This window comes from Euprymna scolopes, chromosome 37, assembly GCF_053919585.1.
Source record: "Euprymna scolopes isolate OS-2025 chromosome 37, ASM5391958v1, whole genome shotgun sequence".
Lineage (NCBI taxonomy): Eukaryota > Metazoa > Mollusca > Cephalopoda > Sepiida > Sepiolidae > Euprymna > Euprymna scolopes.
Window position 1 is genome coordinate 84,053,125 of NC_136518.1, and position 25,245 is coordinate 84,078,369.

The 25,245-nt window shown below is 32.2% G+C and overlaps 1 protein-coding gene across 50 annotated transcripts in view; it reads right to left on the reverse strand.

Annotated features, from left to right (window-relative positions):
- Window positions 1-25,245, reverse strand: part of LOC145261258 (uncharacterized) — a 652,396-nt gene that overhangs the window by 550,853 nt on the left and 76,298 nt on the right. For all 50 annotated transcript variants that reach the window (XM_080119659.1, XM_080119671.1, XM_080119664.1 and 47 more), the window contains exons 3-5: window positions 22,821-24,290; window positions 20,212-20,517; window positions 17,251-17,538 (exon numbers count right to left, since the gene is read on the reverse strand). In XM_080119659.1, the coding sequence (XP_079975785.1) occupies window positions 17,251-17,538; window positions 20,212-20,517; window positions 22,821-24,290 (2,064 nt within the window). The remainder of the gene's footprint in view (window positions 1-17,250; window positions 17,539-20,211; window positions 20,518-22,820; window positions 24,291-25,245) is intronic.

The following is a 25,245-nucleotide window of genomic DNA, read 5'->3' on the forward strand; positions in this document are numbered from 1 at the left end:
TTTGTAGCTCACTTATTAAGTCATCTCTTTTTGGCTTAAAATTCATTGGTATATGAAAATTTACTGAATTATACGAACCCAGTAAAATTCAGTATATTACAAACAAGTCTATATATATATATATATATATATATATATATATATATATATATATATATATATATATATATATACAATATTTTATACGTATGATGTTATTACTTGCACCAGGCGATCAGGTGGTGTGTCCATGATTCTATATTTCGAGATGTCTTACCTTTGTCAGGTGAGTGTTGTAGATGGAGTAAGTTTGCAGAAATTAGAAATTACTTTATTGGTACTTATGCATTTTTAGTACCTCTTTGTAATATTAACGTCATTATTTCGAAAGCCATTCTTAACATGGGGAAGGGAGGGTGTTTTGTAACCATTCTGTGCTTCCACCTAACAATTTAATTACAAAAACAAAAGATATTGTGAAACTTGAAGTTAACCTGAAAAAACTATTTAAGAATAGTGCAGTACTAAAATGCATCAGCACCAATTTATTTGTTTCAGAAGTATAGTTTATTAATATCGACCGTGTGTTGTAACTCGGTATTATTTGCATTTTTTTTTTTTATTATTAATATTTAGCCTTAATTACTTATCTTTGCATGATTAACGTGTCTTTATTCTTTTATTTTATTTATTTATTTATATTTTTTCTTTTTTTTTGTCTGCAGTTCTCTTGGGATCGTTAACCTGTTTCTAGGCACCTCCACAGCTTTGTGTAAAACGTCAGCGTTTTACACGATAACAGCAATGTCATCATTTCGTTTGTTTACTATTTTCTGTCAATTTCTATGGATGGGCATTGGTGCTATAATGGTTAATGGAAGTGACGGTTTTTATAAAACAAATAGATTTTTTAACGAACCAAACAGACAAGAGTTAATAAAATAAAATTAATTTTAACGTCTTCTATTGACACTTATGTATATAAAGATAATGTTGCTTAAAGGCCTTCATACGTTTTTGGAAAAAGGCGCAAAAAATAAAGTTCACTCTCTATCAATTTAAATAATCAAATCGAAACGTATTTTTTAGGCAGATTTTCGATTTTCAATTTTTATTATATCAAGAGTCATATATTCTATTATATGTAGCAGAGATTTAGAAAGCTGTCACAATGCGAGGAATGAAATATAGTCGTTGTTGGTAAGAGAAGACGAGAACAAGTGGAGATTTACAAATCAACAAGTACACACATATATTTATTCAGTTGTATTGGTAAAATGTCTTACTTGTTATGTCTGCGACAAATTCCATTATTAATTTCGGAAAAATTTCCTTTTCAAATGGTAGGCATAACAGATCGATTCAAAGCATGCTAGATGATGGAGCGGAAGTTGGTTTGAAAAGGGAATTTTTCCGAAATTAATAATGGAATTTGTTGCAGACATAACAAGTAAGACATTTTACCAATACAACTGAATAAATATATGTATGTATAAAATATATGTATGTACTTATTGATTTGTAAATCTCCACTTGTTTTCGTTTTCTCTTACCAACAACGACTATAATTCATTCCTCTCATTGTGACAGCCTTCTAAATCTCTGCTACATACCTATCCCACACAATGCTTCAAGCAAACTACATATCAATCCTATTCTATTATATGAATTTATATTTTTTAATATTGGAAAACTGTTATATAAAAAAATCTGTTTAAACTTAATATGGTGTAATATTTGAATTTAATATCATTTAAAGTTTTTAAAAAATAATTATTTTTTTAGAATTCGAAAATTTCATACTTTTATTATGTAAGTTTATTTTATAATGAATAAATATCGAACATTTCATACTTTTATTATGTAAGTTTATTTTATAATGAATAAATATCGAACATTTCATACTTTTATTATGTAAGTTTATTTTATAATGAATAAATATCGAACATTTCATACTTTTATTATGTAAGTTTATTTTATAATGAATAAATATCGAACATTTCATACTTTTATTATGTAAGTTTATTTTATAATGAATAAATATCGAAAATGTCATACTTTTATTATGTAAGTTTATTTTATAATGAATAAATATCGAAAATTTCATACTTTTATTATGTAAGTTTATTTTATAATGAATAAATATCCAACATTTCATACTTTTATTATGTAAGTTTATTTTATAATGAATAAATATCGAAAATGTCATACTTTTATTATGTAAGTTTATTTTATGATGAATAAACATCGAAAATTTCATACTTTTATTATGTAAGTTTATTTTATAATGAATAAATATCGAAAATTTCATACTTTTATTATGTAAGTTTATTTTATAATGAATAAATATCGAACATTTCATACTTTTATTATGTAAGTTTATTTTATAATGAATAAATATCCAACATTTCATACTTTTATTATGTAAGTTTATTTTATAATGAATAAATATCGAAAATGTCATACTTTTATTATGTAAGTTTATTTTATAATGAATAAATATCCAACATTTCATACTTTTATTATGTAAGTTTATTTTATAATGAATAAATATCGAAAATTTCATACTTTTATTATGTAAGTTTATTTTATAATGAATAAATATCGAACATTTCATACTTTTATTATGTAAGTTTATTTTATAATGAATAAATATCGAACATTTCATACTTTTATTATGTAAGTTTATTTTATAATGAATAAATATCGAACATTTCATACTTTTATTATGTAAGTTTATTTTATAATGAATAAATATCGAAAATGTCATACTTTTATTATGTAAGTTTATTTTATAATGAATAAATATCGAAAATTTCATACTTTTATTATGTAAGTTTATTTTATAATGAATAAATATCCAACATTTCATACTTTTATTATGTAAGTTTATTTTATAATGAATAAATATCGAAAATGTCATACTTTTATTATGTAAGTTTATTTTATGATGAATAAACATCGAAAATTTCATACTTTTATTATGTAAGTTTATTTTATAATGAATAAATATCGAAAATTTCATACTTTTATTATGTAAGTTTATTTTATAATGAATAAATATCGAACATTTCATACTTTTATTATGTAAGTTTATTTTATAATGAATAAATATCCAACATTTCATACTTTTATTATGTAAGTTTATTTTATAATGAATAAATATCGAAAATGTCATACTTTTATTATGTAAGTTTATTTTATAATGAATAAATATCCAACATTTCATACTTTTATTATGTAAGTTTATTTTATAATGAATAAATATCGAAAATTTCATACTTTTATTATGTAAGTTTATTTTATAATGAATAAATATCCAACATTTCATACTTTTATTATGTAAGTTTATTTTATAATGAATAAATATCGAAAATTTCATACTTTTATTATGTAAGTTTATTTTATAATGAATAAATATCGAAAATGTCATACTTTTATTATGTAAGTTTATTTTATGATGAATAAACATCGAAAATTTCATACTTTTATTATGTAAGTTTATTTTATAATGAATAAATATCGAACATTTCATACTTTTATTATGTAAGTTTATTTTATAATGAATAAATATCGAAAATTTCATACTTTTATTATGTAAGTTTATTTTATAATGAATAAATATCGAAAATTTCATACTTTTATTATGTAAGTTTATTTTATAATGAATAAATATCGAACATTTCATACTTTTATTATGTAAGTTTATTTTATAATGAATAAATATCGAAAATTTCATACTTTTATTATGTAAGTTTATTTTATAATGAATAAATATCGAACATTTCATACTTTTATTATGTAAGTTTATTTTATAATGAATAAATATCGAAAATTTCATACTTTTATTATGTAAGTTTATTTTATAATGAATAAATATCGAACATTTCATACTTTTATTATGTAAGTTTATTTTATAATGAATAAATATCGAACATTTCATACTTTTATTATGTAAGTTTATTTTATAATGAATAAATATCGAACATTTCATACTTTTATTATGTAAGTTTATTTTATAATGAATAAATATCGAACATTTCATACTTTTATTATGTAAGTTTATTTTATAATGAATAAATATCGAAAATTTCATACTTTTATTATGTAAGTTTATTTTATAATGAATAAATATCCAACATTTCATACTTTTATTATGTAAGTTTATTTTATAATGAATAAATATCGAAAATTTCATACTTTTATTATGTAAGTTTATTTTATAATGAATAAATATCGAAAATGTCATACTTTTATTATGTAAGTTTATTTTATGATGAATAAACATCGAAAATTTCATACTTTTATTATGTAAGTTTATTTTATAATGAATAAATATCGAACATTTCATACTTTTATTATGTAAGTTTATTTTATAATGAATAAATATCGAAAATTTCATACTTTTATTATGTAAGTTTATTTTATAATGAATAAATATCGAAAATTTCATACTTTTATTATGTAAGTTTATTTTATAATGAATAAATATCGAACATTTCATACTTTTATTATGTAAGTTTATTTTATAATGAATAAATATCGAAAATTTCATACTTTTATTATGTAAGTTTATTTTATAATGAATATCGAAAATTTCATACTTTTATTATGTAAGTTTATTTTATAATGAATAAATATCGAAAATTTCATACTTTTATTATGTAAGTTTATTTTATAATGAATATCGAAAATTTCATACTTTTATTATGTAAGTTTATTTTATAATGAATAAATATCGAAAATTTCATACTTTTATTATGTAAGTTTATTTTATAATGAATAAATATCGAAAATTTCATACTTTTATTATGTAAGTTTATTTTATAATGAATAAATATCGAACATTTCATACTTTTATTATGTAAGTTTATTTTATAATGAATAAATATCGAACATTTCATACTTTTATTATGTAAGTTTATTTTATAATGAATAAATATCGAAAATTTCATACTTTTATTATGTAAGTTTATTTTATAATGAATAAATATCGAACATTTCATACTTTTATTATGTAAGTTTATTTTATGATGAATAAACATCGAAAATTTCATACTTTTATTATGTAAGTTTATTTTATAATGAATAAATATCGAAAATTTTATACTTTTACTATGTAAGTTTATTTTATAATGAATAAATATCGAACATTTCATACTTTTATTATGTAAGTTTATTTTATAATGAATAAATATCGAAAATTTCAGGAAGCTATGACAATTATTTGATTTTTGCTAGATTTTTAAACATGGGTATGTTTATGGCTTCAAAAAACGTCACTACATAGGAGCGTTCTTTTAAAGTGTCGATAATGTAAACATGATTTTAGTCTCGCATTTTCATTATTTTTGTATGCTGTAAAAATTTTTTTTACTGTTAGCAGTTTATTTGAAGCTTTTTCTTTTAAATGGTAAAAATGTTAGAATGATAATATTAAATTAAATTACTGTTACATCGTGTTACATGTAGGGGGAGAGTAAAACTGTGGCGCACATTGGAGGTACCTACCGTTTTTAGTTTATATATATAAATATATACATATATACATATATATATATATATATATATATATATATATATATATATATATATATATATATTACTATTATTATCGGGCATGTTTGGGGATTCAATATTATTTATAGTTTTTAATTAATATTTAACCTTAATTATTTTTATGATTAACTAGTCTTTATTCATTTTTTTTTTTTTTTTGATTTTTACTTTTTGCGGTTGGTTCTGGTTATGTGTTTTGACTTTTTTTTATAATTAAAGGGAGGTGACTGTTTATATATTTATTCTCAAATAATTTAAGATGTTTTTTTAACATTTCTTTCTTTATCTTTTTTCAGTTAAAGTAAACGTAACCATTGCGTTGATCTGTATTTGTTTCTGGTCTTTGTTTCCTCTTTTTTACCCTTTCCTATTTTGGGGAGAGCTTGGAAACCAGAACAATCTGTTGTGTTTGACGTAAATAGGTCATAACAATGAAATAAAAGAATATTGTTTTAAAAAAAGGAAGGTGGTTCCGAAATAAGTCAAAGAGTAAACGACAATCGAACTAGTAAAAAGTCATTTTGTCACAATCTTTTCTGCAATTCAACCATATTTGGTACAAGTAAACTTTAATCTAATGCCTGGCTTGCCAACCAAGTCTCTTCTCCTAAAAAGAAATCAGGGTGGAACGATAAAAGTGTCACCCTAAATCAAACAACACAAATTTATTTTAAAACTTTTATTGAAAAATCTATTCAGGTAATTTGATTATGTATTAGAGCTGACATCTATTCAATGTAGCCGCCTTCAGTCTCAATCACTGCTTCGATGTCCAGAACTGAGAGCATGCCTTTTCCACAACCATGAGCTTGGCAAATACTCGGCGGATGGCGGCGATCAGGTTAGCTTTAGTGTTGTGGGAGGTCATATTGGTAATGTTCTCAACGTAGGACCAAACGAAGTAGCCCAGCAGGCTCAGGTTGGGGGAGGACGGGGGCCAGGGAGAGAAGGGTACAAAGTCATAGCACTTCTTCTGAAGCCTTGATCTCTTTCGACTTGTGGGCTGGTGCGGAGTTCTGCTGCCACACCCAGAGTCTGTTGGTGGCCACCTGATTGCACCAGGGGATCACCACTCTTCAGCACATTCAGGTACGCTTTTGTGTTGACTTTCAAGCTGACTTCAAAGATTTGAGGTGGTATGATGTGGCCCTCATTTGAAACCACACCAAAGACCATAAACTTTGTTTTCATCATGCTAGGCATGTCCAATCCAGTGATGTATTTTGAGGGCAATGGTACTGTTGTTATAACTTGGATGGGTTGAGAGCATGAGTTGTACAGTGGCACATCTCCGATCTCACTCGTTGAACATTATCTTACTTTCAGACATGATAGAAAGCTTCTATTGCTCTTGTACACAACTGATCACATAGTAGATGGTCTGCAGCAAAAACAAAATGGTTTTTATCAAATGGAAATGGAATCATGTTTTTCTTTTCTAGGGCGACAATTTTATCATTCCACCCTGTTTCAAAAGATGCAATTACAGAAAAGCATGTGAGGATATAAATACATTCTTCTACGAATGTCCGCCCAGTGAGTCGCTGGTGGGAGAAAAGAACAAACTACTATGAATTTACAAACAATGTCACGCACAATGTCACGCACAATGTCACGCACAATGTCACGCACAATGTCACGCACAATGTCATGCACAATGTCACACACAATGTCACACACACATGCTCTCACACTGACAAAGCAAAAGCAAATATACGTGCAACTCTTTAGACAGAAAAATGGTAGAGTTTGAATTACCTATTGGACACCACCCTCGAATATCTTTAGGCTCTCTGTACAAGGATTTGTCAGGACTTTTCCATCTTCAAATCTTCAACGTTATTTCTGTTTGTAATCTGATCCAACAATATGTTATAAAAGTACAAAATGCCTTCGCCATCCTTTCAAATATCATCTATAATAAAATTCACGATGAATATAAACTTGAACAACAAGTCTACATGCAAGATATCCTATGATGTTCTAGAAGTGTAAGCCATATTTAGTTTCAGAACAGTTTCTGATGGTTTGTTGTTCTACACAAGTCCTGGGAGTTGACTGGTTTGCAGTAGACAGTTCTCGAGTTTGAATCCACAGAGCAAAAGATTCTTCCCATGTTGACATGAAGAAAACATATGCGAAATTTTTACAGAAAGGTTTAATATTTATGGAGCAATTCTGGTTTCTGATTGGTTGGTAGCAGGACATGAATTAATTCGATTTGTCAGTTCCCAGCAGCATCGTTTATAAATAGAATCTCCTGACTGTGTGGGATCATATGCAATTATGAAATATTGCTACGGAAAGGTTTAATATTTATGGAGCAATTCTGGTTTCTGATTGGTTGGTAGCAGGACATGAATTAATTCGATTTGTCAGTTCCCAGCAGCATCGTTTATAAATAGAATCTCCTGACTGTGTGGGATCATATGCCATTATGAAATATTGCTACGGAAAGGTTTAATATTTATGGAGCAATTCTGGTTTCTGATTGGTTGGTAGCAGGACATGAATTAATTCGATTTGTCAGTTCCCAGCAGCATCGTTTATAAATAGAATCTCCTGACTGTGTGGGATCATATGCCATTATGAAATATTGCTACGGAAAGGTTTAATATTTATGGAGCAATTCTGGTTTCTGATTGGTTGGTAGCAGGACATGAATTAATTCGATTTGTCAGTTCCCAGCAGCATCGTTTATAAATAGAATCTCCTGACTGTGTGGGATCATATGCCATTATGAAATATTGCTACGGAAAGGTTTAATATTTATGGAGCAATTCTGGTTTCTGATTGGTTGGTAGCAGGACATGAATTAATTCGATTTGTCAGTTCCCAGCAGCATCGTTTATAAATAGAATCTCCTGACTGTGTGGGATCATATGCCATTATGAAATATTGCAACGGAAAGGTTTAATATTTATGGAGCAATTCTGGTTTCTGATTGGTTGGTAGCAGAACGTGAATTAATTCGATTCGTCACTTCCTAACAGCATCGTTTATAAATAGAATCGCCTGACTGTGCAAGATCATACCTCATTATAGTAAAAAATATTGTAACAGATGTTGAGCGTTTGAATTATCTTTTAGACATCATCCTTGGATTCTTCAGTTTCTCTGTACAAAGGTTTGTCAGGACAACCTGGTGTGAGGATACTTTACTGGACAAGTAAACCCTAATCAAATATTCAAATATGGCGGGTGTTTTAATATCGTTTTATTTTATTTATTTATTTTATTTTATTTTTTTTTTTTTTGTTAGACGCTGATAGTTTATTAGTAAAAATGATTAAAAAAACAAACAGAATATATAATTTGGCGATAGAGCAACAATAGAAGACATTGCTTAATTGTGTTAAAAATAGCACAAGTGAAATTCACATTTATTATAAATTATTATTTGTATATATAAATCGTCTCGTCACACAGAAGTTAGAAAACAATTTCGTTTTGGGAAAAGCAAATAAAATGTCCGACAACATCTACCATCGCAGTATGAAATGAATTCAGAAAGAAATCCTTCACTCTATTCCCATAATGAAGTCTTTTTTTTTCTTTTTGTTCGTTATAGTTTCAATCTCATAGTTTTTTCTCTTTAATTCGATTGTGGTGTTATTTTATAGGAATATTAATGTTAGTGTCAACACTAACAAATCCTAATGTCTTCCGATCATGTGCACTGGTGTTGTATACTCTTTTTAAGAATAAAATAAATTCATGAATAACAATAAGATAAAGCCCAAATAAGATACCTTCAACACAGCAATTACAAGTAATTATGCACCTGCACTCGGTGGTGTTATTTCAAGTGATAGTATTAAGCTGGGATACTCAACCAGACTAGATGAATTCTTATCCTGGAATCCAGTAAGACCAGAAGACAACAAGAAAGATATGCTATAATTGGTTAACCTGGGAGAAGAAAATTAACGTTCTTAACCACATTACTTGCTCAGAAAGAGAACTTGAATGGAATATTCGAATATCTCATATAGAGATTAAGTCTTAACAACAGGAAGTAGGGCCCTTTGATTTCTGAGAATTTCGACTCGACTTTTGGAACAAAAAAAATTATATTTTTTCTATTCCAGATGAATTCTTGTCCTGGAATCCAGTAAGACCAAGAGACTAAAAGAAAGATATTAAACCGTTGTTAACAGATCAATAGGACCAAGAGACTAAAAGAAAGATATTAAACCGTTGTTAACAGATCAATAAGACCAAGAGACTAAAAGAAAGATATTAAACCGTTGTTAACAGATCAATAAGACCAAGAGACTAAAAGAAAGATATTAAACCGTTGTTAACAGCTCAATAAGACCAAGAGACTAAAAGAAAGATATTAAACCGTTGTTAACAGATCAATAAGACCAAGAGACTAAAAGAAAGATATTAAACCGTTGTTAACAGATCAATAAGACCAAGAGACTAAAAGAAAGATATTAAACCGTTGTTAACAGATCAATAAGACCAAGAGACTAAAAGAAAGATATTAAACCGTTGTTAACAGATCAATAAGACCAAGAGACTAAAAGAAAGATATTAAACCGTTGTTAACAGATCAATAAGACCAAGAGACTAAAAGAAAGATATTAAACCGTTGTTAACAGATCAATAAGACCAAGAGACTAAAAGAAAGATATTAAACCGTTGTTAACAGATCAATAAGACCAAGAGACTAAAAGAAAGATATTAAACCGTTGTTAACAGATCAATAAGACCAAGAGACTAAAAGAAAGATATTAAACCGTTGTTAACAGATCAATAAGACCAAGAGACTAAAAGAAAGATATTAAACCGTTGTTAACAGATCAATAAGACCAAGAGACTAAAAGAAAGATATTAAACCGTTGTTAACAGATCAATAAGACCAAGAGACTAAAAGAAAGATATTAAACCGTTGTTAACAGATCAATAAGACCAAGAGACTAAAAGAAAGATATTAAACCGTTGTTAACAGATCAATAAGACCAAGAGACTAAAAGAAAGATATTAAACCGTTGTTAACAGATCAATAGGACCAAGAGACTAAAAGAAAGATATTAAACCGTTGTTAACAGATCAATAAGACCAAGAGACTAAAAGAAAGATATTAAACCGTTGTTAACAGATCAATAAGACCAAGAGACTAAAAGAAAGATATTAAACCGTTGTTAACAGATCAATAAGACCAAGAGACTAAAAGAAAGATATTAAACCGTTGTTAACAGATCAATAGGACCAAGAGACTAAAAGAAAGATATTAAACCGTTGTTAACAGATCAATAAGACCAAGAGACTAAAAGAAAGATATTAAACCGTTGTTAACAGATCAATAAGACCAATGGACTAAAAGTAAGATATTAAACCGTTGTTAACAGATCAATAAGACCAAGAGACTAAAAGAAAGATATTAAACCGTTGTTAACAGATGAATAAATGAGAGAGAGAAATTAATGTTCCCAACTTCTTTACCAACTCAATATTCGAGACACAAAAGAGAATTGTAATGGAACATTCTAATATATATCTCACATAGAAATCATGTGTTAAAACCTCAGGAAAGGGGCTCAACTGAAGTAGAATGAAACAAGAAAGAAATGATACGAGAATGATATGATGGATATGTAATGTTAAAGACAGGTTTAGATCTGATGACCTCAGAGGAAAATTAAATCAGGGCAATATGGGAAGATGTGTGCAGAACAGCAGACATCAATGGTATAGTCATGCTGTGTAAAAACTCCAGGAAAAGGGATCCTTGACTTCTGAGAACTTTGAAGTAAAATGAAACAAAGAAATATTTCATTTTTTTTTATTCCACACACAAAACAATTTTTACTATCTGGACTTCAATCGGTTCAAGTAGCGACTTTTTCAGGGAGGAAGGGTGGTAGAGTGTTGATGCCCTCAACACTCTACCACCAGGTGTATTTTCCAAGACACCATTTTGTACAGCATAGAAGCCATGATAAAGATCACTAATTTGCCATCTGCTACTCTACAGCCGCCGTTGAGTAATGGGTCAACTCATCCACCAACTGTAGATACCGTTTTGACGACATTAGTTTTTGCAAGAGTGGTATCATCGTCCTCTCAAACGCCTGATATTTCCAAAATGGTCACTGACCAGGCTCAACGTTGCTCAACTTTGGTGATCTAATGAGGGCCTGCGTGTTAGTGTAACTATGCCATATTTAAACATGTTGTATTTCTGTTGTGGTTAAAAGCATGATGACAAACTGTAAGAAGCTGTGGTGCGGTGGACAGAGTTGTAAAATTCAGTTGTAAAAGTTGCACTCTTTTGGAGTTTGAAGGTTCAATCCTCAGTGTGGGCAACAACCAAAATATAATTGTGAATTACTTAAGATTTCTACTTATTTACAGTTGACAGAAATGCGAGAATGCTGCCCCTGTGGATTAAATAAACGTTCTGCTCAAAATTCCATTCAGATTCCCAACAGAAAGGTTACTAAGTTCGACACTCGATACTCTTGAAGAGGGTTGAATGTTACATCGATTTAAACGTTGTGAAAATGACCCTCGAAATTAGAACAGTAGTCCGAAGAATCCAAATAATACAACCAACACTGATGCATAAAAATATCATCGTATATCTTTATTGTTGTTGGTTGCGAATGAGTACAGGTGAGTGAGAGGTGTGGAGAAAGGATGGGAACTGGAGGTTAATTTTCCAAACTCACTTGCCAGCAGATTCTTGATCTCAACTTAGTTTATAAAACATTGCTGGACACTCATACTTCACCTGTAAAAGCCCATTCTGTGATTGTTTCCTTTGCCATCAACGTAGCCAAACCCCTTAGGGCGTTTATTAAATAACAGGTGTATCCCCATCTGTAGATGACCCTCACTGGTGTCTTCAGATCAAATCACTAAATAGTTTATTTTCCGGCCAGATGTGTCTCTATGCCAATTAACCGCATTTTGTTTCTTCCAGCCAGGTGCGTATCTGTGTCAAGTAGATTTTATTTATTCCCCCCAAATGTTATTTCTGATACACCACACCTGATATTCAACAAATAATTCATTCATAACTCATCATTCGATAATTCTTGGGGTTAACTGAGAAAACAGGGACTTTATTAATCAACAAAGTCTACTTCAAGGCTGATAAACTGATTTTCTGTAACAATTTGATAAATGATTTTGTAATACATATATCATTTTATTTAAATATTATGCATTACTGCATCCACTGGGAGCAGTATTAAATGTATTATTTTTTTTTTTTTTACACAAGAAACTCACTATTTATTAATTTAGCTCCTCTGCAAAAGTGTTAAATAAAAGTTGGGATTTTGAAAAATCAACGTACTAGGTGAAGTGCATTGAGACCTACAAAAAATTCCTGAGCCACCCTGTCGGCATTCCCTTGTAGGAGCGCCTCAAGCGATTAGCAATAAACTAAACCTTTTGTCAGAAAAAAGGTAAAACCATGATTGAATAGAACCATATTTCAGACTGACAGCCACTGTGATATTAGAATGTATGACCAGTCATAAATATTATGATTGAAAAATATGTAGGAAAAGTGAATGTTCAATTGTTTGTTTTTTTTATAAAACAGCCAACAGTGTCGTGCAGGTTAGTAGCAGTCACTACATACAATCTCTCATTCCTTGCATATATATATATATATATATATTAATCAACAAAGTCTACTTCAATTTCTATTTTATATTTTATAAAAGCTCCCCTCTTTGGTAGAGCACTCTCGTAAATTATCTTACTCGCTACTTAATTTAGCTGAAATAATGCGAAGCTCGCGATTTGTTTACAAACAAACGTTTGAGCCCTCTACGAGTAGCGGACGAATGTTTATTTAAATAATCGTTCGGACAGGTTAATTTCGGCCACCGATTCCGTAGTCAATGGGGTAGGACTGCCGACTGTCATCACGACGGTTCTAGGTTCGATCCTCGGCTTGGGAGAGGTGTTAGTCTAGCGGCACTGATGAGTTGTGATACAACGAAACAGGTCTGTATGTCGATGACTAAAATATATTTTATATATATATATATATATATATATATATATATATATATATATATATATACACGTTGGAACGATAAAATTGTTGCCCTAGAAAAGATGATAATTCCATTTCTATTGGATTTTTTTTTTTTTTTACACAGTGATCACCACTTATCAAGGCCCAGAAGCCACTCAGGGATAAAGGTTATTGCAAGTACATTACGTTAGTGTGAAGATTTGATGAAGTGTTTACTTAAGGGGGCGGTTCATTAGGAATTTGTTAACGTTGGACTTGAAAACATCCAAGTTGTAGTCAGGTGGGAAGCAGGCAGACGGAACAGAGTTCCACAGGCTTGCAGTTCTAAGAAAGAAACTTTGTTCATGGAATCCACGTTTTGATTTAGGCACAGATATAGAGTGGGGGAAATTTTTCACAGTGGATTCAGCTAGACGGGTGTTTTTCGTGAAAGATTGGCGAGGGGGGACCAGAGATTGGAGTTCAGACGCGCACCTGCCATGGAAATAACGATAAAACAAAGATAGGCTCTTAACGTCTCTTCTGTGGGAGAGAGGTTGCAGAGTAGAGAAAAGGGCATCCCCTACTAAGCCACAAAGTCTATTTTGTACTCTGTCAAGGTAGGATAGGCTGTTTTTAGCAGCTCCTGCCCAGATGTGGCAGCAGTACTCCATCCTCGGACGTACTTGGCTTTTATATAGATTCTTGAAAACCGTTTTCTTTTTGGTGTTTTTTGCAGACCATCTATTAGTTGGCCAGCTGTGTACAAATCTCACGAGCATAGGAGCCTTTTATCATGTTTGAAAGTGACACAATGTTCAATGAGCGAGATCGGAGATGCGCCACTGTACAATTCATGCTCTCTACCGATCCAAGTTATGACAACAGAAACATTGCCAGGACCCTCAAAATGCAAATCCAGATAACAGAAACGTGCCCAGAGTGATGAAAACAAAGTTTCCGGTCATGGTTATGGTCTTTGGTGTGGTTTCAAAGTGAAGGCCACATCATGCCACCTCATATCTTTGAAGTCGGTTCAACACCAAAGTGTACCTAGATGTGCTGAAGATTATAATGATCCCCTGGTGCAATCAGGTGGCCGCTGGCAGACCCTAGATGTGGAAGCAGGATTCAGTACTGGCTCACAAGTCGAAACACACCCAGGCTTGGCTTTAGAAGTGCTCTCCTCTCACTGGCCCCTGTCCTCCCCCAACCTGAACCCGCTGGGCTACTTCATTTGGTCATACATCGAGAACATCACCAATACGACCTTCCACAATACCAAAGCAAACCTGATCGCCACCATCCGCTGAGTATTCACCGAGCTCCCACCAGCGCTTGTGGAAAAGGCTTGCTCCCAGTTTTGGACTTATTGATTCAGTGATTCAGGCTGAAGACGGCTACATTGAATAGATGTCAGCTCTACTACATAATCAAGTTACCTGAAATGATTTTTCCAATAAAAGTTTTAAAATAAAACTGTAGTGTTGTTTTCTTTAGGAGGACAATTTTATTGTTCCACCCTATAACCTATATATACCTATAATCAGCTGTATATATATATATATATACCTGGTCGTAGGCATTCAAGAGTAATAACTAATTAATTTAACGAGGTTATTAAGAGAACTCAATAAAAGAAGAACAAGATATATATTTATTAATGTAAACAAATTTACAATGTTGCAATACTGAACATGCTAATGTTTCGAACAAATGGTCGTTTAAAACCACAAGCTGACTTAATGGTTGTTTTCTACAGAAGAAGAATCCAATCCTCAAATGTTTCCTGAAATCAGAGGATTTGAGGATTTGAGGACTGGTTCTTTCTGTCGAAAGTAACCATTTATTAAGTCTCCTGACGCAGACTTGTGGTTTTAATAGATCATTTGTTTGAAATAGTAGCATGTCCAATATCGTAACCTTGTAAATTTGTTTACATTCATATATATATATATATATATATATATATATATATATATATATATATATATATATATATATATATATATAATGGTGGTAAAAACTGATTCCACACGCTTGGGTTGAATTCAATGCAATAATTCTCATGTTTCTGCAAATTTTAAATATCTCCATTTCCTTTTGTCAACATTTTTTTTTCTTACTACATCCTTTTCCATTCCAAGGCAAACAAAAAATCTTTCAAACTATTTTCTGAGGAATATATTTTTGTCTCTGATTAATTGTTCACTGGGATACCGCTATTTAGTGATACACACGTAAGAGGTACTTCATTAAACTATGAATAAAAACTTATGTGCGATGATTAAATCATTTCTGGTTTTGGGATGTTGACTATACACACACATGTAACTCACTCAACGCTCAGGTAAGTGAAACAATTAAATACAACAGAATCGCTAAAAAAAAATAAATAAAAATAAACCCAATAAATCTTATGTATATATATATATATATATATATATATATATATATATATATATATATATATATATATATATATATATATATATATATCATGGACTCTCCCATTGACTTCGATGTATGAGCTTCTGCCACAACAACTAAGTTACTCGGAAATCCACACAGATTATTTGTTTATGGTGGTTAAGGCTTTGTGTAGAACCAACCACACTTTTTGGTATTACAGCTAATCTTTGTCGGTGTAGATGACTGCCCCAGGTACAGAGTATACAGTAGATTGCAGGTTTTTACATCAAAGTTTCTTTCTCCTAGAAGCATATCTTAACAAAGACTGGGGGTGCATCTCTCCCAATGAATTAATGCACCCCTAGATACTAACCTGGAAATTTCTATGACTCGGCGCGGTACATAGACCACCTAATCTTCCCAAATGGTCACCCATCTGGTACTGGCCAGGTTCAAAGTTGCTTAATTTTGGTGATCTGGGTCAATGTGATTGTGCCGTTTGGCCAGCATTTTACCTTGATATTTGATTAAACAGAAGTGATGGCCCTGTCGGTGGGGCATTAGAATACGCCGACTGCCCCCCTGCAGAGGGTAAAAGTCCCTCAATGGGGGTCCTGGATATGACCTTAAACTATATCCAGTGGTGAGGCCCCAGCTTGCGGGCTTTGGGGAGTGTGGAGCCACCCTTTAATTACCATTGCTCCCAGGTCCACTCTGACCCGGAGTGGTAGTACCTGTTAGGGTCCCAACTGTGGGTTAAATAGAAACCAATGTGAAAACAACAAATATATTCTATTAAAAATATTTTTCTTCGAAATCTTTGGATTCGGCATTAAATAACCTGAAAAGGGTTGATATGCCGTAAAACAAAAACAACCAACCAACCATAAACAGAAGTGAAAGTTCCTGTATATTCTATTTCTGATCCTATTTTTCAAACTGGTCACGAATTTAATGCTTTGCTCGAGTGTAAATAGGAACTCATCATATTTGCAAACATTTTCCACTTGCATGAGTCACCGCTAGGCATGCAATGATATTACAGAATTAAAACTCGTTAATTTATTATGAAAATCGATTAAGAACATTTTCAAAGCAGTTTACTATACCCTTTCCCACTCTCGTTTCGAGCCTCGTTGATGGCAGATTTAGGTGCTCAAATGAATAGGATTCAATGATGGGTATGCAATGGTTTAAATTTTAAACAGCAAGGTACTGTTTTTTGTTAATATATTTCGGAAGTTTTGGGAAAACTGCCATACAAGAGGAGGGAAAACACTGACTCTTTAGTAAAAATAAAAAATACAAACCTTCGATCAAGATGTATGCTGTGCACATCGCGTCCCCAAATGGATTTATGGCTCGGAATTCATAGCATCCAGCATCTTCGGATTTCAAAACTGAAATTTCCAAAACATACAAATCTCCACGGCTAAAAAGTTGAATGCGTTGGTTCTGTTCCAGACGATGTCCATTATGGGTCCAGTAAGTTTTGGGACAAGGATTTCCTTTTGTCCGGCATTTGATACTCACTGGCCAACCAGGGCGGGCCTTCACGGACTCAGGAGGCTCACAAATGTCAGGTGCAAACCCAAGAACTGGAAGCAAGAATCAGATTTACAACGGCGAAAGAAAAGACAAAAAATCATAGAGTAACCTATAGGTTAAGGAGATATACTTATTGAAATGTATTCTTTGTCTTGCATTTAATAAACATTTTTGATTTGAAATTTAACCATTTCACATCATAAAATTTAAATTACTAAATTATGATTATATATATATATATATATATATATATATATATATATATATATATATATATATAAGAACAAAACATGTTAAAATCACTTTGAAAAAGAGTTAAAAACATATTTAATTTTAAAAAGGAAGCACAAAATAAGTGGATAGTCCTTAATCCACAGAGTTTCAAAGATGGTAGGATTTAGCAAAATGTGGGATCGGCTTTTGCTTGCAAAAGTATTTAATGAAACTACAAGTAAGTCATAGATCTTACTTGGTAACAAATAGTGAAGCAGAAGGAATATGGTGAAGAAAAAGGTGGTTTCACGTGAATGGATTGTCTGGTGAAGGATAAAATATCCAATAACGGTAAAATCCAAAACTCCAAAATCCAAAAAAGTTGGTTAAATTTCCATTTCCACAAGTAAAATCCAAGGGAATCACGTAATTTTATATATATATATATATATATATATATATATATATATATATATATATATATATATATTAGTTTTACAGGAGTTCAGAAAAACATTGGTACCGTCGGTTTCAAGCCCAAACACAGCAGGAAACCGTTAATGGTAACACGTAAATAATGTTCGGCTCTCGTCAGCCATCTTGTTTTCTGCCCCGGGGCATATTTTTTCAGGTCTGCATATGTTTGTTTATATAATGATGTATGTTTTTATTTATTAGACTATAGCTAGTTCCTGTATAATTTATTTTTATCCGGTATGAATTTTCTTCTTTTTTAATTTTTTTATTTAATGCGTTTTAGTAATTATGTGTTGTTTTTTTTTTTCCGGTCTGCCTTTCATTGATTTTCGTTGGGTAAGGGAGATAATTAATTTATCTTATTTAACCTCTCTACCTTTTTTCGGTTGTGGGGGAGAAAACCTGTGTTTTAGTGGTCTAAAGGGGGTAACTAATCTATCTTATTTATCCTTTTAACTTTTTGTATTAAATATTATAATAGATGAGGGTGGGTGTGTCATTTAATTCTAAATTCTTTTATATATCTGTGTACTGTGTTATAGGCAGTCTTATTCTTCTTCATATATACTAATATTTGTGCTTAATGTATTTTGACAAGAGTCTAAATGTCCGTTACCCTTTTCTGGTTTATGCGTTAAGTTGGCTGCATCTAGAATACTCTTGGAGAACTCCTTTAGGTGGGGTCCTCGTTTATTGTTCTGTCTTCCCAGTTTATTAGTAGCGCTTACTTGTCGAAAGATACTTTCAGACACAAAGGTCAGCCATCACTAGCCGCGAGATGTTGGACATATACATCGGGGATTTGGAAATCAAAATGTAATGTCTATTTCATAGACATTTGTTCATGCTGATTTAATATATAATACTCTGACTGGATGACATTCTTTTGGTTGCCAATCAGACACAATGGCTATGTTCACCAGATAACCGTCAGGCACATTTTTTGGGGCTTTTTTTTAATATTTTGCTGTACCCGACGAAGACAGAATTCACCAGGCTTGCATTGTAAACGTTTCGAAATTTTAAATATAAAGTTTGTTGATGATGACGATGATTATGATGCATTTCACAGATTATTTTTTAAAATAAATAAACAAATGAATCCAAGCAAGACTAAAATATAAAGTCAGAGAAATTACAACAGGAACTGATGTGCACTGTATGTGACAGATACTTTTTGTCAAAAGCTGGTTTTGTTAATCATATGAAAAATTTGACAGAAAAGGTATCGAGATTTAATTTTTAATCTGTTTTCCACCAGAAATTTGTCACGGGGTCAAAATTCAATGATTTGACTTTTGAAAACTACCAAACTCCTCTGTCAATTTTGGGTCTAAACATTTGAAATTTTAAATGTAGGTTACTTGAACATGGATCAAACTTTTTAATTTAGTTTGAGCCCAAAATAGTAAATGTTAAGAGGGCAAAATTAGAGTCAAAGTTTTTTAAAAAGTTGACCTCTGCGGTCTCTACCAAATTACTCTATCAGTTTTTGATCTAAACATTCGAAATCTTCCATAAAGTGTATTCAGACATAGGGCAAGCTTTTTTATCGGTTTTTGACCGAAAATTTGGCTGCCAACGGGTCAAAGTTCAAAAGATTTGATCTTTGAGGTTGCTAGCAAATTATTCAGCCAATTTTGGGTCTAAACATTTGAAATTTTACATAAAGGGTATTCAGACATGCAGCAAGCTTTTTAATGAGTTTTTGGGCAAAAATTTGGCTCCGAAGAGGTCAAAGTTGAAAGAGTTGACCTTTGCAGACTCTACCAAACTCCGCCACCAATTTTGGGTGTAAACACTTGAAATTTTAGATGTAGGTTACCTGGACATGTCTTACTTTTTAATATATGCACATAAAGTTATGAACAGTACATAGGACCCGAGCAAAGCTGGACTTAACTGCTAGTATATATATATATATATATATATATATATATATATATAAGCATAGAATGTTGAATGGCTCCACAGATGCAAGCGTATATTAATGGTCTTTTCTGTTGGCAATGATGATTGAATGAATTCCTTACCTTTCAGTTTAGATTGTGTTTCACACTGGCCAACATCATTTTGAGCGAGGCACGTGTAAGTGCCTTCATCAGGAGGCAGAAGTTCTGGAAGGCGTAACATGGCCATTCGACCATCATAACTGATTCGATAAGGTTCCTGCCCATCCAGCGCAATGCCATCAAATTTCCAAGAGACTTTCGGTTCAGGCCAACCTACAATTTCACACCGTAGGGTCATCATCTCTCCAGCTACACACTCTTCATCCTTCAACGCTGACAAAACCTTCGGCTTTCGGCGGCATTGGGAGAGAAAAGATGCATTGTCTTCTGAAATGTAAGAAATATAAAAGGATGTAATCTGATTATTCTTATTTACGTCGTCTTCATACTTTTTGTTGGTGCCGCCAGATCAGGATGTCTGAAAAACTGGATTCCTATCGAAAATGCACTGCACATAAATGTTATTGCTTTTCCTTCTCCTTTGCACAACTCAACCATGTTCTGCAAAGCCCAAAAACAAAAACAACAGCTTCGTCTCCTCTCCTCTTCTCTCACCCCTCCCCCTTTTTCCTTTTTTTTTTTTTCTTCTTCCTCCCACATCTCCACAGTAGCTTCCTGACTCAGGACGCACCAAATAATAACATTATAACCTTTGCAAGGCTTAATCAATGAGTAACTATTTAAAGATATAAAGGGTTGATATGCCATAAAACAAAACAACCAAACTAAACTCTATGCATAAATATTTAAGGATATAAACAACTGTAAGTATTTTTTTTTTTTTTTTTTTTTTTTAGAATTGCTGGATTCGGCATTGAATAACCCCAAAAGATTGATATGCCAAAAAAAAAAAAAAAAAAAGATTAGACAACTATTTGTTACGTAGTCCAGGTTGAAGAATTATTATTATGGTCGTTACTAATATTTGTAAAAATAGAAACAGAAAGAATGTTATCAAAGCGAAAGGTCTGTTTTAGAATTAAAATTATTTATATTAAAATAGTTTGTAAAAATATTAACTTGGTGAAAAGAATAATAACAAACATAAACTATAAAATAAATACGTAACAAAGGTGGATCATCCGATTTGTGTCTTTGGTGCAGTTTGTGGGAATGGAAATTCCCAGGCTAATTCGATTGTCGCCCTTTAACTCAGAGAGTGACACAGCCACGTGACTTCCTGTTTCTTATATTTCTTTCTCTTTTCCGCTGAAGCTCGACCAGTCAAGATGTGACAGAAACCGCTCCGGTGGCATCGGCCATCCGACAGCGCTCCTGACTAACCGTCAGCATCTCGCAGCTGTCAATCGCAAGTAACAAACTTTTATTCTCAATGAACTCTCATTCTTTCAATCTGTATTCTTAATATTTCTCATGTAAATAAATCTGCATTCTTTCACTAATATATATACAGGCATGTTTCATCATTATGCGACCCTTTGCTTTCCAATCCTTCTACCATTCAATTCATTTAACTATACATGCGGACGGGATCATCTATCTCACAAGCAGACCATCCTGTTCCCTCCACAAGTTAATGACGTAATAAGATAGTTAGAGATATATGTAAAAAGTTAGTTCGATACCCAACGCGTTAGTGGACATATGGGGGTCTTGTGCTCCAAGGTTTGGACTTGATACCCGCGAAAGTCAAAGGGGTGAAATAGCAAAATTCAGATTTGTACAAAGTTTTCCCAAACTTAAATGAAGGGAGCCAGCATGGAAATAAATGATTATATCCAAATATAAATCACTTCTTGGTGTTTCCCCTTTTTGAATGAAAAGCATCTTTAATTGCAGGAAGCATGAAAGAAACTTTGGGAAGGTATGTGTCTTTTGCTGGTGATTCCACCGACAATGTTTTCCGTCCATTTGGTAAAGACTGTCTGCGTAGGTTGTCATTGTCAATAGTTGTAAACACACTGTTATACAAATATCCAAACACATGAACATTAGAGACGATCAATAGACGTTATACGCGCATTCAAGGAACTAGACAGTTACCTAATTTTAAAACACGTATATTTATAATTGGTATTAAAGCTTTTGGAAGCATTCTTAGGAATTTAAAAACTTTGAATAAACAGATAAACTGGTTTTCGAACACGTTAATATCTTGATTTAAATCTCATAGAGACATACAAGTGGAGCAAAATTGTTTCGTTCGAGGAATAAATTTGACTTATCCTGGAATCGTTGTTCTTTTAGATATTGTGTAAAACTATAATTTTGAATTACAAAATTCAACATTTGGAAATCAACTACGGTTTAATATAAATATGCTAACAGGTGAGGAGTGATTTGATGGGAATCATGAAGAAATAAATTATATTGACACACCAGTTCCCATTAGATTACCAAAGTTAATCAACGTTGAACCAGGTCAGTAATAGAATGGGTGACCCCTTTGTCAATACCAGAGATCTCTCTGCATTATTTCCGGTCGTGCTGGACTCCTTCTTATCACTGGAATCAAGCCATGCCAATTCCGGAAAGATTGTGTAACCTTTTCTTCAAAATTATCTCCTCTGCAGTTACCTTTACAGGGGGTATCCACTGTCTCCTGAAGGAATTGCATAAATTTATCTTTGAAGCTACTCTCAGTGCCCCTCCTTTCAAGCTGAACTTACCTGATGGAGTTGTGACGATTTCTTTTACAATGAGACAAGAGCTGCCCGTCCGGCTGCTTTTGCTGAGACTGGCAATATCTTTGGCCGTAACAACACAATCTGTATCATCATCTCCATCCGTCAGATTCCGATGGTCATTTTTATCAACATCAATGTTGTAACTGCTTAACTGGTTCGTCTTGTTATTCAAATTGACTCTATTTTGATTTAGACTGCCACTTGAAACCGGCGCAATTCTTACAGGTGCAACTGGATTTATTGTCGGCAGCGATTTTACACGGACAGCAGTTTTAGCAGGACATAACTGAACACAGATCGCTGTTGTCTTTTTAGCGGTTGATGCATCCAACTCATCGTGATCGTGGTAAGTATTTTCCGGATATGAATTTGGCTTGATCCGTGATGGATGGTTCTCATCGAGATTAGATTTGGATATTTTTTCCAAACTAGCGACATTGGATATTTTTTGGAAATCAGCTGTGTGGGAGGATCCGTGTGATGGAAAAGTCTGTGAAGAAATTGTTGCGGGGGAAACAGGAGAGGAATATTCGTCACCAATTTCGATTATTTCAAAATTATGTCCCGAAGAATTTCCTATTCTTTTCGTTTTTATGAGAAATTCTTTTACAGGAAATTCATTTCTTGGTTCGTCGGATTCGTCATTATTTTTTTCCGAAAATGTATTTTCAAGAATTGGTTTAGTCAAAGTTGTATCGAGATGGCTGGTAAATGTTGTTGGCTTGCCATTGTGGCGCTGAGCTCTTGTAGTCCACGGTCGGGATGGAACATGGTGGAAACTTTGATTTCTTTCCAATTTACTTGTTTTTGTATCGTCAACTCGTGATAATTTATTTACAGCGGAATGCGAAAACGACTTGCTTCGATTAATTTTAGATTCAATCGCCTGCGTCATTTGACGGACGCAATTTGTGCTTTTTTGCTGCGGTTTTGTTTTTAAATCTATAGCGGCCATCTTTTTTACCCAATTATCTTCAATCAGTTTCGAACCCGAGTTGTTGTCTGTAAACGCTTTAGTTTCTGTTTTATTCAATATAAACTGCGTCTTTGATGTCGAGATTTTCAAATGAGCCTCCATATCTTTGCTTCTTGACTTTAATTTGGATTCGTCATCGTCACACTGCAACGTTTGCGATTGTTTTTCATTCCCGTGTGTTGATTTTGGGGCAGATTGTCGAGGATCAGTATATGATGAAGTCGGTCGCGACTTTTCATTGTCTGTTTTTTCCGATGAGTTTTCACGGTCTGATTTCATGGAAATAACCGTCATCCTATTTCGGCCATTATCCAGTTCAAATTCCTTTGTAGTCGGAAATCTGTCACTTTCCTTTTCGCCCTCGATCCAAAGATATTCGCCGTTTTCACTGCTATTGTTGTTGTCGTCTGCTTTCTGCGGCAATTTCATCCAGTTACCAAGTGTAAAACGCGTCGCAATACCAGTGTTTGTGAAACCTGGAAAATTTTAGAAATAAATAAATAAAATAAAACATGAGAATAAATAAAAACGTTATTATTTTATAAAGTAACAATTAATATTATTATTATTATTATTATTATTATTATTATTATTAATAATAATAATAATAATAATAACAACAACAACAACAACAACAACAACAACAACGTTATTATTTTATAAAATAACAATTTATAACATTTCAATAACACTCTAAAAAGTAAAGAACAGATAAAACAGAAAGATAACAGTAATACCGATTACCATAAGAGCACTAGGTATAATTAAAAAAAAGTGATAAACGGACTGATGTTCATAAAACCAAAAAAAAAAAAAAAAAAAAATACAAAAAAAAAACACAAAAAAAAACAGTGCCTTCTGAATTAACTTAAGAGCATTTCGCTTATACAAGTTTTGGTCGGGCTTTACACATAACTGGCTTTCTGTCAGTCCTCGAATCAAGCCTGCTAAGGACTTTTATCTTCAGTCCCCAAAATCAACAGAGATTAAAGCATTCTTATAATGAACTGGTCCCCGTTGATTGTACTGCAATGCTAGTTCTGTGCAGTTCTAGGAGATCCATCCTCCCAGGCTTTGCCTTCTCTCTTTGAAAAGGTAATTGCCTGAGACGTTCTTATCAGAGAATGCCAACGTGCTGCTGCACTGCTGCACAGGCATATTTTGAGGTCAAAGAACCCCTCTTCGGAGGCGTTAACGTCTCAATCCCGCTTTCCAACCCTGGTGTCACAGTTTTTGAAGTGGGAGAGAACTAAATACTTCCTCAAACCAGTTGTCCGTATCCGCTACAAAAGGGGATCGCAAATGACCCGATTTTCTTGATAGTGTTTCTTTTGCAAATGGTAACTCCGTTATATGGGCTGAGACTTGTGTAAATTTTATCGTCCCAAATCCCTTTTCAATTTGGTCCCCCGACCCACTTTCTGATCAACA